This window comes from Thamnophis sirtalis, unplaced genomic scaffold, assembly GCF_051295495.1.
Source record: "Thamnophis sirtalis isolate CommonGarterSnake01/CBP01778 unplaced genomic scaffold, rThaSir2_p1.2 scaffold_2, whole genome shotgun sequence".
In the NCBI taxonomy this organism is placed as follows: domain Eukaryota; kingdom Metazoa; phylum Chordata; class Lepidosauria; order Squamata; family Natricidae; genus Thamnophis; species Thamnophis sirtalis.
Window position 1 is genome coordinate 9,172,931 of NW_028261382.1, and position 14,500 is coordinate 9,187,430.

The 14,500-nt window shown below is 45.2% G+C and overlaps 1 protein-coding gene across 1 annotated transcript in view; it reads left to right on the forward strand.

Annotated features, from left to right (window-relative positions):
• Positions 1 to 309: 309 nt before the first annotated feature.
• GALK2 (galactokinase 2) overlaps positions 310 to 14,500 on the forward strand; it is a 50,718-nt gene continuing 36,527 nt past the window's right edge. Inside the window, exons 1-4 of the mRNA XM_087704220.1 lie at positions 310 to 552; positions 3,959 to 4,047; positions 5,667 to 5,790; positions 13,407 to 13,497. Of these exons, the coding sequence (XP_087560346.1) occupies positions 500 to 552; positions 3,959 to 4,047; positions 5,667 to 5,790; positions 13,407 to 13,497 (357 nt within the window). The 5' untranslated portion in view covers positions 310 to 499. The remainder of the gene's footprint in view (positions 553 to 3,958; positions 4,048 to 5,666; positions 5,791 to 13,406; positions 13,498 to 14,500) is intronic.

A 14,500-nucleotide genomic window follows, 5' to 3' on the forward strand; every position in this document is an offset into this window, starting at 1 on the left:
ATACTGAGAGCATATGCACCAAAGACAAAGTCCTCGTGTGTCCAATCACACTTGGCCAATAAAGAATTCTATTCTATAGCGGCTGCAGGGTAAAGCAACTCAAACTCTCCAACTTCCTCGATCGTGGATGGGGAGGTGCGGGGATGGGGTGGGTAATAGAGGGAAACTTTATTTCCGAAAGTGGAGATTTGCAAATGACAGAAGTCTTCCCGAGAATAAGTTAAACTTTCCCCCGGTGAAGAGAGACACGCGATCCTTCGCTTCTTCCTACATCTTCCGTGTGGATTTCTCCAGTTCCGCAGCTGCAGCGGAGGTAGGGCACGGTCGTTCGCCGGAGCCTCGTCCTCTTGGCGCCCCTCTGGGCGGGGAATGCGAGAAGGAAACAGCCGCAGCAAGCGGAGCTGGAAGCGGACGTGTCCCAGTCCCAGGGCTTGGCCGGTTGCAGAAGGGAGAAAAAAAACCCCGCAGCAACGTTGAACAATCGCGGGGGAAGCGCAGGATGGCTGCCGACACGCCCCCCGTCTTCGTGCTCCATCAGGTGGAAGAACCGAGGTACGTGCAAACCGGACTCTCGCCCCCCCCCCTCCTCCGCGTCTGATCTCCAGCGGTCAGGGCAGGAGGCTTAAGGACGCGAACCTTCTTCCTTGAAGCGCTTTGCAACGAGTCCTGCGCGTGGTTTTTCCGGGGAGAGTAGCTGGTTAAGCCTAGGTGACTTTCTCCCAGGTCGAGGTGCATGAAATCGGAGGGGTTGTAATCTCATAGAGCAGTGTTTCTCAACCTTGGCACCTTGAAGATGTCCGGACTTCAACTCCCAGAATTCCCCAGCCAGCATTCGCTGGCTGGGGAATTCTGGGAGTTGAAGTCCGGACATCTTCAAGTGGCCAAGGTTGAGAAACACTGTCATAGAAGATTACAGGGGCAGTTCCGGGTGCTTCATTCGGTTTGCTTCCTATTAGGTTTTTCTTATGATAATTTTTTTAAAATTTTAAACACATAAGCACATCAACAAAAACAAACTTTTTTTTTTTAGCACAATATTTTTATTTCCGTTTCATTCTATACAATCACATGTTTACTGTGCATAACCAGGGCATATAACATTGAGTAATAACCACAACCCTCACTTATATAGAAAGTGTCCCCTACAATACAAACCGAATAGCAATAGCAATAGTTAGGCTTATATACCGCTTCATAGGGCTTTCAGCCCTCTCTAAGTGGTTTACAGAGTCAGCATATTGCCCCCAACAACAATCTGGGTCCTCATTTTACCCACCTCGGAAGGATGGAAGGCTGAGTCAACCTTGAGCCTGGTGGGATTTGAACAGCCAAACTGCTGAACTGCAGTGCTGCATTTAACCACTGCGCCACCTCGGCTCCTTGACCCACCATACACCCTCTTTCAACCCCCTCCAACTTTCATTCTTCCTTCTCACATACCCCTCTACGCCTACTTCCCCTCCCCCTCTATCTAACCCTATCACTCCCTCTCTTAATCCATTCCCTCCCTTCCTTCTCCTCCTCCTCTCTCTCACTCTCTCCACCCTCCTTCTTCTTTCACTCAGCTCCTCCCTTCGGTATACTTCTATTACCTTCCAATATATTCGGAACAAACACATAACTTAAAAACAACATAGGAACAATAAGTTCCATCGTATATCATACAGCCGTTCCGAATCGGTTTCTTGGCAGTTAGTGTTTTCCCTACTATACATTTCTATCTTTCATTCCTAATCTCCTTATTCGTTATCCATTTGTATGTACATTTCTTTATTTATTTAAACTTAGCTACTTATGACCAAATATTATTTACCTATATTATGCTATATATTGTTACTGTCATTTGTTCTCTTACATACAGATTATAGATATACATTTACATCATTGTTCTTTTTCTTTGCCATTCTTGTATTATTATTATTATCCCATTTGGAAGGTTATAAGGTATAGTTTAAAATGCTTTGTTTACCCTCCTTCGCACCTGCTAAGACACCGCCTTGTTTTCTCTTTCTTTTCTTTTCTTTTCTCCCTCCCTTCCTTCTCTACTTCCTTCCTTCCTCGTCTCCATCCCCTTCTTCCTTCCCTTACCTCTTCCCTACTCCTACCCTTTTTCTTCTCCTTCCTATTAGGTTTTTCAAGGAACCGAAGAAAAATAGGCGTTCATTCATTCAATCAATCAACCATTCAATTTCTATAGCTGCCCATCTCAAGCCATGATTCTGAGTGGTTTACAATTTTTTAAAAAAATACCCTACACTCAAAATACTAAAAAGCATTTTAAAACACAAAAGCAATAGAAACAACCAAAATAAATATACCTAGTAGCTGAGATGCTTGGGTCAGCTGCCAACAGGGTCCTTAACACATTCAGCACCTCAGGCTCCAATGTATTTCTGCCCATCCATCCCAAATTTGATCTTACAACCATTTAAGAGAAAGCTTCTTAGGTAGCAATGCATTGTTAAGATAACCTTGCCCAGCCTGATATTCGATGGATTGGATTTATAAATCTCATAAAACACGGATGGCCATGGATGCCAGATTGGGAAAGATTGAGTTAAGGTTTTGAACTAAAATTGGTTCAACCCTACTCAGCCATGGATGTTCATTTGGTGATTTGGAGCCAGATAAGCCAACATATCTTACACCAGGGTCTCCAACCTTGGCAACTTTTAAGCCTGGTGAACTTCAACTCCCAGAATTCCCCAAAGCTGGCTAGGGAATTCTGGGAATTGAAGTCCATCAGGCTTAAAGTTGCCAATGTTGGAGACCCCCTGTCTTACACAGTAGTTGTGGGAATAAAACTGGATAATTCAACATCATCTGACCAACCAGGTTTAATGAACAGAAGGTGTGGGTTCGAAATGGCAATTGGTTTTGGTTCAGTCATCATTGTCAGGCACAAAATTTCATTAAGGAGCCATAGTCAACGCGGTTGAATAGTGACTTGTGTGTGTCTGTTGACAAGTTTACAAGACTGGATTACTGTAACACGCTCTACATGGGGCTGCCCCTGAAGAGTGTTCGAAGACTGCTGTTGGTCCAGAATGCAGCCACGCGAGCGATATTGGGTGTACCTAGATACACCCATGTTACACCTATCCTCCACGAGCTGCACTGGCTCCCCATTGGTCTCCGGACGCGCTTCAAGGTGCTAGTCGTTACTTTTAAAGCCCTACATGGTTTAGGACCTGGCTACCTGAGAGACCGCCTCCTGCCACATACCTCCCAACGACCAACTAGATTGCACAGATTGGGCTTCCTCCGGGTGCCGTCGACCGGCTGGCGGCTCCCCGGGGGAGGGCCTTCTCTGTAGCTGCGCTGGCCCTATGGAACGATCTACCCGTAGAGATCCGGACCCTTACCACTCTCCCGGCCTTCCATAAAGCCACTAAGACCTGGCTGTTCTGGCAGGCCTGGGGCTGTTGATCAATATCCAGCCCCTCTCTGATAGAATGGATGTTGTGGAATTTTAATATTATATTTTAATTTTAAATGTTTCTTTTATTATGCCTGTAAGCCGCCCAGAGTCCCAAGGGAGTGGGCGGCATACAAATTTCAATAAATTGAAATTGAAATTGAATTGTCCCATCATCTGGAATATCTCCTGGGATGGGGGGTGGACTTGGATTTGAAATCAACTGCATGCAAAATTTCTCTTCTGCCAAATTGCTGTGGCAGCAAGCCATGTTATTTTTGAATAAATTGCAGTAGGCTAGGATCATATAATATAAAACTATACAACCCTTCATAGCTTTGTGTCCTATATAAAGTTTATTTGCTATCACTTTTAATAACGGAGCCGTGGAATGCAATAATATGACCCGTGAATACCAAAACAACATTAGCCTACAAAACTAGAGCCTGCTCATGTCAAATTGTTTGAAGACTTTCGATTTTGAAATGTATCCCTTGACGTCTGTATTGGTGACAAATTTGTGCTGCTGCTCCTTTTCAGATTGCTGAAGCTGAAAAACATGTTCATATCTAAATTTAAAACAACACCAAAATTTTATGTTCGAGCACCAGGCCGAGTCAACTTAATAGGTAAAGTATTTTTTTTTAATGCATTATTTTGTTAACCTTTCAGCAGTGGAATCAAGTGGCAGCCAGAATTTTTCACTTTAAGTAGCCTATATTTGTTTGTTAGGCAGTAGGGTGTGGCACTAACTAAGGCATCTGCAGGACTGCCACCGCCCGCTTGAATTAACCTGTTCAATACATTTTTTGCAGGAGACGTTTTTGGTATATCCCGGGAGTCTCCAACCTTGGCAACTTTAAGACTTGTGGACTTCAGCAAAGCTGCCTGAGGAACTCTGGGAGTCCACAAGGCTTAAAGTTGCCAAGCATGGAGACCCCCTGCTCTTCTGGGTACTTGAGAGACCGCCTGCTGCCAATTACCTCCCACAGACCCATTAGATCTCACAGGGTTGGCCTCCGCCGGGTGCCATCTACCAGCCAATGCCATCTGGCTATTACCCGAGGGAGGGCCTTCTCTGTGGCAGCTCCGGCCCTCTGGAATGAACTCCCCGCAGGGATTCGGACCCTCACCTCTCTCCAGGCCTTCCGAAAAGCCGTCAAAACCTGGCTTTGCCGGCAGGCTTGGGGGTGATGAGTTCCCTCCCCTCTCGACATGTATGGTTGTGCGACTGTTGTTTACTTTTATTATTTGTATTTTGTCTTTTTATATTCCCCTTTTTTTCCCCCTTGAATTGTTCACCGCCCTGAGTCCTCCCGGAGAAGGGTGGCATACAAATAATACAATACAATACAATACAATACAATACAATACAATACATTTGTATGATGTGAGGGGAAGAAAGGCAAGAAATATTATTTTTCTGGCAGCTCCAGTGCTATGGAGCAGTTTTCCCTTAGAATTAAGACTTGCTACATCACTTAACATCCCAGAAATAATACAAGAACTCTTCAATGGAGCGCTCTTGTCATCTGTACTATTATTGATATATTACTGTTATGTTTATTTTTTTTATTACCAATTGATTAGGATTGCTCTGATTATTTTTGACCTTTCCGTCAATGCTTTTGCCGTGCTCATTTTCATTTTATATTGTATATTGTAACGTTCCCCTGGTTCGTCCATGAGGCCAATATGGAGAAAAGACAGGACACAATCTTTCTCGGGATGGAGCGACCCAGATTGGGGGTCTGAGAGCCCCTTTTATTGAGATAGGACAAAGGCAGGAGGAGCAATAGCATGTGCTTAAAAACAGCCTGTAAAACTACAATTTCTAATCTACTGCTCAGGGAAGTTCTGTCTATATATGGTCAAATCCTGGGCGTCATTGGTAGGGCACATCTCAGGATGTTATGTTATGCACTATCAGGATGTTATGGCATTTTAGGAGTTTGTTTTCTCCTGTGTGATTCAGCGTGGCTCTGCATGCCCCGTTATGAACTGAGGCATGGGTGACCGCTACACCTATACAAGGAACTATATTACAACAGTATATTGCACATTCTATCAAGAAGCTTCAGTCTAGCAAAGGCCATTCCTATACACCAAGGTGTAACCTCTATGTCCGAGAATCTTCAGCATAAATAAACCATCCCATGCAGAATTCAGTCAAATGAAAAAGGGGGTATTTGGGTGCTTATGTGAGATCATTTAATTTTCTGGGTCGTTGTTGTTGTTTTTTAAATAGGTGAACATATAGATTACTGTGGATATGCTGTACTCCCGATGGCCATAGATCAAGATATACTTATAGCAGCTGAACCTCTAAACACCCCAGTCCTCCATTTGGCTAATACAGATTCCTCATACCTGTAAGTACCATTTGGTTTACTGATTATTGTTGTTGCTACAGATGTTTCACAGCAACTAAACAATGGCACAGTCTTCGCCTGTAAGACATGCAGTTTAAAAAGCACATCACAAAAGGTGAAACTAGTGAAAATGGAGCAAAATTCACGGCAGAATCCATTATGCGTTACTCAGAATTAAGCCATTCAATATTTGAACTATCAACAAATGCCAGCAGTGTACAGCGGCAGCCAAAAAAGCCAAGGCAATCCTAAATTGCATTAACAGAGGGATGCAATCAAGATCAAGTGAGGTACTAATACCCGTGACCCGTCAAAACCGCGGTCCACTAAAGCACGCCCGATTAAAGCGCGTACGTGACGTCATCAGCAGCGCGACGAAAAAAAATAAAAATAAATTAAATTAAAATTAAAATAAAATTAAAGCAAGCCGATTCACATAAAGGTAAGGGTTAGGGTTAGGGTTAGGGTTAGGTTAAGGGTTAGGGTTAGGTTTAGGGTTACGTTAAGCGTTAGGGTTAGGGTTAGGTTAAGGGTTAGGTTTAGGGTTAGGTTTAGGGTTAGGTTTAGGGTTAGGTTTAGGGTTAGGTTAAGGGTTAGGTTTAGGGTTAGGGTTAGGGTTAGGTTAAGGGTTAGGTTTAGGGTTAGGTTTAGGGTTAGGTTTAGGGTTAGGTTAAGGGTTAGCATTAGGTTTAGGGTTAGGTTAAGGGTTAGGTTAAGGGTTAGGTTTAGGGTTAGGTTTAGGGTTAGGTTTAGGGTTAGGTTTAGGGTTAGGTTAAGGGTTAGGTTTAGGGTTAGGGTTAGGGTTAGGTTAAGGGTTAGGTTTAGGGTTAGGTTTAGGGTTAGGTTTAGGGTTAGGTTAAGGGTTAGCATTAGGTTTAGGGTTAGGTTAAGGGTTAGGTTAAGGGTTAGGTTTAGGGTTAGGTTTAGGGTTAGGTTTAGGGTTAGGTTTAGGGTTAGGTTAAGGGTTAGGTTTAGGGTTAGGTTAAGAGTTAGGTTAGGGTTAGGTTTAGGGTTAGGTTTAGGGTTAGGGTTAGGTTAAGGGTTAGGTTAAGGGTTAGGTTTAGGGTTAGGTTTGGGGGGGGTTAGAGTAAGGTTTTCACTTTAATTTTAAATTTACCACTCACAGCGCGATGTTTTCGTCGCGCTGTGATGACGTCACGTACCCGCTTTCGTCGAGCGCGCTTTATTCTACCGCGGTTTTGTGGTGGAACCACTAATACCACTGTGAGGTTTCCTAAAAATGCCCTAACGGATTCATGAGCATCGAGTCAAAGTTCAATACAAAAACTAGTCCTTTATTAGAAGCACCGTTAGGTAAGATCTGTTCGTAGTCAAGCCTATGCTTTGTTTGATTTATTGCTGAGCTTTAGCCCCGTTCCTTTCTCCCCTCCCCCCCCAGTCTGTGTCATAGATCACATTTCCCTATAAAGTGCACCCCTCCCAAGCCGGCTGCAGTAATCTGAGATCCAACTCCAGCAGACAGTATACGTGGAATACGCTCCCCCTCCTTGTCTTCCATGACAACGCTGGGAGTTGACAAGAAGCCCTAGTAAGGCCACACCTAGAGTACTGCTTTCGGTTTTGGTCACCCCACTATGAAAAAAATGCTGAAACTCTAGAAAAGGTGCAGAGAAGAGCAAGCAGGATGGTTTGGCTGAGTCAAAACTGCACAGACTCGTCTAATCACCAAGAGTCAACAATGTTTTGAAGGCACATATTGAGGGACAATAGCAATAGCAATAGCAGTTAGACTTATATACCGCTTCATAGGGCTTTCAGCCCTCTCTAAGCGGTTTACAGAGTCAGCATATCGCCCCCAACAACAATCCGGGTCCTCATTTCACCCACCTCAGAAGGATGGAAGGTTGAGTCAACCTTGAGCCGGTGAGATTTGAACAGCCGAACTGCAGAACTGCAGTCAGCTGAAGTATCCTGCAGTGCTGCATTTAACCACTGCGCCACCTCGGCTCCTTTGCTTAGTGACCGTTCAAAGTTACCACATCAGCGATGTGAAATCATTGACCTGGGATAGGGGTCAGCAATCTGTGGCTCTGGAGCCGCATGTGGCTCTTTCATCCCTCTGCTGCGGCTCCATGTCGCTAAAAAAATGTGTCGCAACCGCCAATGTGCCACATCCATCAGCACACAATGTATTGAGCTTTTCGACCTCCAGTAGGCCAACCACGGGTAAATCCAAGAAGAGAAAAGTTTCAGAAGAAAACAGAACCTTTAATTCAAATACATAGGCTGGTTTTGGGGGCACTCAGGAAATAGGCACGGAGAGGGTTTTGTGGCTCCCGATGTTTTCTTTTATGTGGGAAACGGGTCCAAAAGGCTCTTTGAGTGTTTAAGGTTGCTGACCCCTGGCCTAGGACCATTTTTCATACTTACGACCGTTGCAGCATCTTCATGGTCACCTGATCAAAATTGAGATGCTTGGCAGTCGGCTCATATTTATGACGGTCCCAGTGATCCCCTTTTGTGACCTTCTGACGAGCAAAGTCAAGGGGGAAGCCAAATCCACTTATCAACCAGATTACTAACTTAACAATTGCAGTGGTTCACTTAACAACTGCGCAAGAAAGGTCGTAAAATGGGGCAAAACTCACTTAGGAAATGTCTCACTTAGCAATACAAACATTAAGTTCAGTCTGTAATGCTTTGCTGATACCTGGAATTCATACATTGTCCTAAGTTGTGGGTTATTTGAGTAAAGCATAGCCGATCGCCGAAGCCACGGCTGACAAATCATTACGGCTTCTTTCCCACCACATTTTAAGCCAAGGCCAAAGAAACATTCTTGGCTTAGTGTAAAATGTGTGGATCTTCTGTTTGTGCTGAGTGGCCTGTGGGCCTTCTAGCATCTGCCTGGTGTGGCATCTTCAAATTTCATCATCCGTATCTTATAGTAGAAAAGCACCCCAGGTCTATTAAAATGAAAACCAGCTGTTTTGGCTTTTCCTCTGGTAATAGGAAGAGGGGGAAGAACTGGAATGGAGAGTAGAGTAGAGTAGAGTAGAGTAGAGTAGAGTAGAGTAGAGTAGAGTAGAGCTGAGCTGGGTTGGGTTGGGTTGGGTTGAGTTGAATTCTTCATTGGCCAAGTGTGATTGGACACACAAGGAATTTGTTTTTGGTGCATATGCTCTCTGTGTGTGACCCGACAAATGTGCGCACGACAAAAGCGCGGCGACAAAACTGCGGCAAAAAACCCGCAATGTCATAAACACACCCACAAAAGAGCGCCGACAAAACCGCGCCCACAAAAGCGCGATTTAAGTTAAGGTAAGGGTTAGGGTTAGGGTTAGGTTCAGGGTTAGGGTTAGGGTTAGGGTTATTAGGTTATTAAGAGCCGAGGTGGCGCAGTGGTTAGGGTGCAGTACTGCAGGCCACTTCAGCTGACTGTTATCTGCAGTTCAGCGGTTCTAATCTCACCGGCTCAAGGTTGACTCAGCCTTCCATCCTTCCAAGGTGGGTAAAATGGGGACCCGGATTGTTGTTGGGGGTAATATGCTGACTCTGTAAACCGCTTAGAGAGGGCTGAAAGCCCTATGAAGCGGTATATAAGTCTAACTGCTATTGCTATTGCTATTGTTATTAGTTGTTTGTTGAAGGCGCACTTTTGTCGGCGCGCTATTGTCGGCGCGCTATTGTCGGCGCGCTTCTGCACGCATTCATCGGCGCGATTGCGACCTCGCGGTTTTCTCCACGCAGTTTCATCGGCACGCTTTTGTCGAGCGCGCATTTGTCGGTGAACCCTCTCAGTGTACATAAAAGAAAAGATACATTTGTCACAAATTATAAGGTACAGCACTTAATGACAGTCAGATAAGCAATCAGATCATACTAAGAAACAATATAAATCGTAAGGATACAAGCACAAAGTTACAGTCATACAGTCATAAGTGGGAGGAGATGGGTGATAGGAACGATGAGAAGACTAATAGGAATAGTAATGCAGCCTTAGTGAATAGTTTGACAGTGATGAAGGAATAATTTGTTTAGCAGAGTGATGGTGTTTGGGGAAAAACTGTTCTTGTGTCTAGTTGTCTTGGTGTGCAGTGCTCTATAGCGTCTTTTTGAGGGTAGGGGTTGAAACAATTTATGTTCAGGATGCGAGGGGTCTGTAAATATTTTCGCAGCCCCCCTTTTGACTCCTGCAGTGTACAGATCCTCAATGGAAGGTAGTAATAAGAAATGCGTTGGTAGATTTTTGACATTGATTTCCAAACTTTCCTGGTTAATTTCTCCTATGGGGAGGAAAGGGATTACCCAATGCTTGTTACAAATTAAAACCCAAGTATTTAGATGGGAGTGTTCCATTGGGATGTTCATCCCTTTTGCGCTCCTGTTGCAATAGTTAATTCGCATTAACTGAGTTGAACCCTAGATGGAAATACAGTCTTCCTTGACCCATAAGCTTGTCATCCGCTTTGAAAGCTTCATTGACCTGGGAAGCACTGGGGAAATCAACTAAAGGAACCAGTTGGCCCAGTAGATTGTGAGAGCCCACAAACTCGGAGGACATCGGATTAGGAAGCCAAACCAAGGAAAAAGAACTCCACAGCCATTTATCAGCCAAAGTCTGTCTTAAATATAAAGTCAGTTTATCATTTTTTAATACAGTGTTTACAATTTTTACCTACCAATCTTGGAAGATTGTCCTTTACATACAGTTCGACAACAAGAGAGATAATAAACTTTCTGGGAGTTCAATTATTTTTTTAAACTACATTTTGGGCCCCATTAGCTGCACTGATTTTACCTACTAGGCTGTTTTAGGTTTAGGTTTAGGTTTAGGTTTATTAGCATTTGTAGGCCGCCCTTTTCCCTGAGGGGACTCAGGGCGGCTCACACAAAACCGGGAAGGGGGGGAATACAAACATTAAGATAACAACATATAGTAAAATAATGACCAACATACATTCATCATTCGGGCGGGGTAACTATCCTATCCCCAGGCCTGACGGGCGAGCCAGTTCTTCAAGGCTATGCGGAAGGCTTGGACGGTGGAGAGGGTACGAATCTCCACGGGGAGCTCGTTCCAAAGGGTCGGGGCTACTGCTGAGAAGGCCCTCCTCCTTGTAGTTGCCAGCCGACACTGGCTGGCCGATGGAATGCGGAGGAGGCCTAGTCTATGGGATCTTATAGGTCGCAGGGAAGTAATTGGCAGAAGGCGGTCTCTCAAGTATCCAGATCCACTGCCATGTAGGGCTTTATGGGTGATTAATAGCACCTTGAAGCGCATCCGGAGATCGACAGGTAGCCAGCGCAGCTCGCGGAGGATAGGTGTTATGCGGGTGAATCGAGGTGCACCCGCAATCACTCGCGCGGCCGCGTTCTGCACTAGCTGAAGTCGCCGGATGCTCCTCAAGGGCAGCCCCATGTAGAGCACATTGCAGTATTCCAGCCTAGAGGTCACAAGGGCCCGAGTGACTGTTGTGAGAGCCTCCCGATTCAGGTAGGGTCGCAACTGGCGCACCAGGCGAACCTGGGCGAATGCCCCCCTGGTCACAGCCGTTAAGTGGTGGTCGAATGACAGCTGTGGATCCAGGAGGACTCCCAAGTTGCGAACCCTCTCTGAGGGGTATAAAATTTGACCCCCCAGCCTGAGTGTTGGAATATTAGCCAAATCTTTGGGAGGAAAACACAACAGCCACTCGGTCTTTTCTGGGTTGAGCACAAGCTTGTTAACCCTCATCCAGTCCATGACTGCCTCAAGGCCCCGGCTCATCACGTCTACCGCTTCATTGATTTGGCACGGGGCGGACAGATACAATTGAGTATCGTCCGCATATTGATGGTATCTAATCCCGTGCCTGCGGATGATCTCTCCCAGCGGTTTCATGTAGATGTTGAATAGTAGGGGGGATAAGACCGAGCCCTGCGGCACCCCATAATTTAGGGGCCTAGGGGACGATCTCTGCCCCCCCACTAACACCGACTGCGACCTGTCCGAGAGGTAGGAGGAGAACCACCGTAGCACGGTGCCTCCCACTCCCACCTCCCGCAGTCGTCGCAGAAGGATACCATGGTCGAGGATACCAGTTTTGAATGGGAGAATCAGTTTCAGGAGGCTTATGGGGTAAAAACAGACTCCTGGTCCCAGGTGCAAAGCATTGTTGTTAGTTGCGAAGTCGTGTCCAACCCATCATGACCCCATGGACAACGTTCCTCCAGGCCTTCCCGTCCTCTACCATCCTCTGGAGTCCATCTAAGCTCATGCCTAATGCTTCAGTGATTCCATCCAACCACCTCCTTCTCTGTCGTCCTCTTCTTCTTTTGCCCTCAATCTTTCCCAGCATGAGGCTCTTCTCCAGTGAGTCCTTTCTTCTCATTAGGTGGCCAAAGTACTTGAGTTTCATCTTAAGGATCTGGCCATCTAAAGAGCAGTCAGGGCTGATCTCCTCTAGGACTTGATCGTCTTGCAGTCCAAGGGACTTGCAGGAGTCTTCTCCAGCACCTGAGTTCAAAGGCCTGAATTCTTTGGCGTTCAGCCTTCCTTATGGTCCAACCTTCACAGCCATCCATGGCAACTGGGAAAACCACAGCCTTGACTATGCGCACTTTTGTTGGCAGGGTGATGTCTCTGCTTTTTAGCACGCTGTCTAGATTTGCCGTAGCTTTCCTCCCCAGGAGCAAAGCATCTTTTAATTTCTTAGCTGCAGTCCCCATCTACGTTGATCGTGGAGCCCAGGAAAATAAAATCTCTCACTACTTCCATTTCTTCCCCATCTACGGTATTTGCCAGGAATTGAGAGGGCCGGATGCAACCTAATGTATGCCTTGAATCCAAACAGAGAAACAAAAAGGACCAACATTTTTGGACTTACTGTTGTAGACGGGTACTGGGAACCATCAAGAAGATAGAAAACGCAGTCTGCCTGCATTTAAATTTTCATCAGGAAAGTACTCAATGTTTAGTTAGGAATATACTGTACAGGTAGTCCTCGGTTTACAACAGTTCATTTAGTGACTATTGGAAGTTACAACAGCAGTAAAAAAAAATGACTTATGACCTCCCCCACCACCACAACCCCTGGTCACGTGATCAAAATTCAGACGCTTGGCCACTGACTCACATTTATGACGGTTGCATTGTCCCGGGGTCACGTGATCCCCTCTTGCGACCTTCTGACAAGCAAAGCCGAATGTCGAGTGAATGTTGTGTTTTATTGTTTAATTTATTCTCGCTCACATTTCCTTTTGTATTTGTCCTACACTCCCTTTCCCCTTTTATTGTAAGCCGCCCTGAGTCCCCTCAGGGAAAAGGGCGGCCTATAAATGCATAATAAAATACAAAAATACAAAAAAATACAAAGCCGATGGGGAAGCCAGAGTCACTTAAGAACCGTGTTACTAACTGAACAACTGCAGTGATTCACTTAGCGACTGTGGCAAGGAAGGTCGTAAATTGGAGCAAAGCTCACTTAGCAAGTGTCTCACTTAGCAACAGAAATTTGGGGCAGAAGAGAAATCATTGGTCATAAGTCAAGGCAGAGAGAGGGGGGGGGGAAGCTGGTTTCTTGGCCAGCAGGGGGCAGTAGATCTTTACGAGTGGCTTATGCGCAGCTGAGAATATTCTGAAACAATTTCGCTTTTCTCTGTTTATTTCCCAGGGACTTCCGTGCAGATGCCAACGACATCCAAATAAAGCAAACACAACCTTTATGGCACGACTATTTCCTCTGTGGGTTCAAAGGAATACAGGTGAAGTCACTTCAGTTTAAAAGTTTCGAAACTTTCCGCAAAAGGAAAAGCAGAACTCAAAGGTTCTAATACAGGCAGTATGTTAGAAAATTAAATGCATGCTGTTTTTCTTTTTTTAAAAAAACATGCAGATAGCACATAATATGTGTACCAAGTTCCTATATTAACCGTGCTTTATTAATAGGAACTATTGAATAGATTAGGTGTAATGTTAATATGGCTCAGTGGCTAAGATGCTGAGCTTGTCGATCAGAAAGATCAGCAGTTCAGTGGTTCGAATCCCTAGTGCTGCGTAATGGAGTGAGCTATTTCTATTTATTTCTATTTATTGAATTTATAGGCCGCCCAATCCCAAAGGACTCCGGGCGGCTTACAGAAATAAGAAATAATTAAAAAGATTAAAAACAAATAAGACACAATAGATTAAAAAGAAACACAACATGCACCCAGTCTAAGCGGGGCTGGACCTCAATCAAGAGGTCAACAGCCCCAGGCCTGCTGGAAAAGCCAGGTTTTGATAGCTTTTCGGAAGGCCATGAGAGTGGGTAGGGTCTGGATCTGGGGGTAGCTCATTCCATAGGGCCGGAGCAGCAACAGAGAAGGCCCTACTCCAAGGCGCCGCCAGCCGACATTGTCCAGCTGATGGCACCTGGAGCTCCCGTGACTTGTCCCAGCATCTTCCAACCTAGCAGTTCAAAAACACATAAAAATGCAAGCAGAAAAAATAGGGACCACCTTTGGTGGGAAGGGAACAGTGTTTCGTGTGCCTTTGGCCTGCCGGCCACATGACCACAGAGAACGTCTTCGGAAAGCACTGGCTCTCTGGTTTTGTAACGGAGATGAGCATCGCCCCCTAGAGTTTGGAAGCGACTAGGACATATATGCAAGGGGAACCTTTCCCTTTAATGTTTAGCATTATAAATCATAGCTCTTTCTTTTTTGTGATCTACGCTTTTAAAGGCTGGCAAATTGCGTCTTGGAAATTCCAGTGCTACTTTTCCTG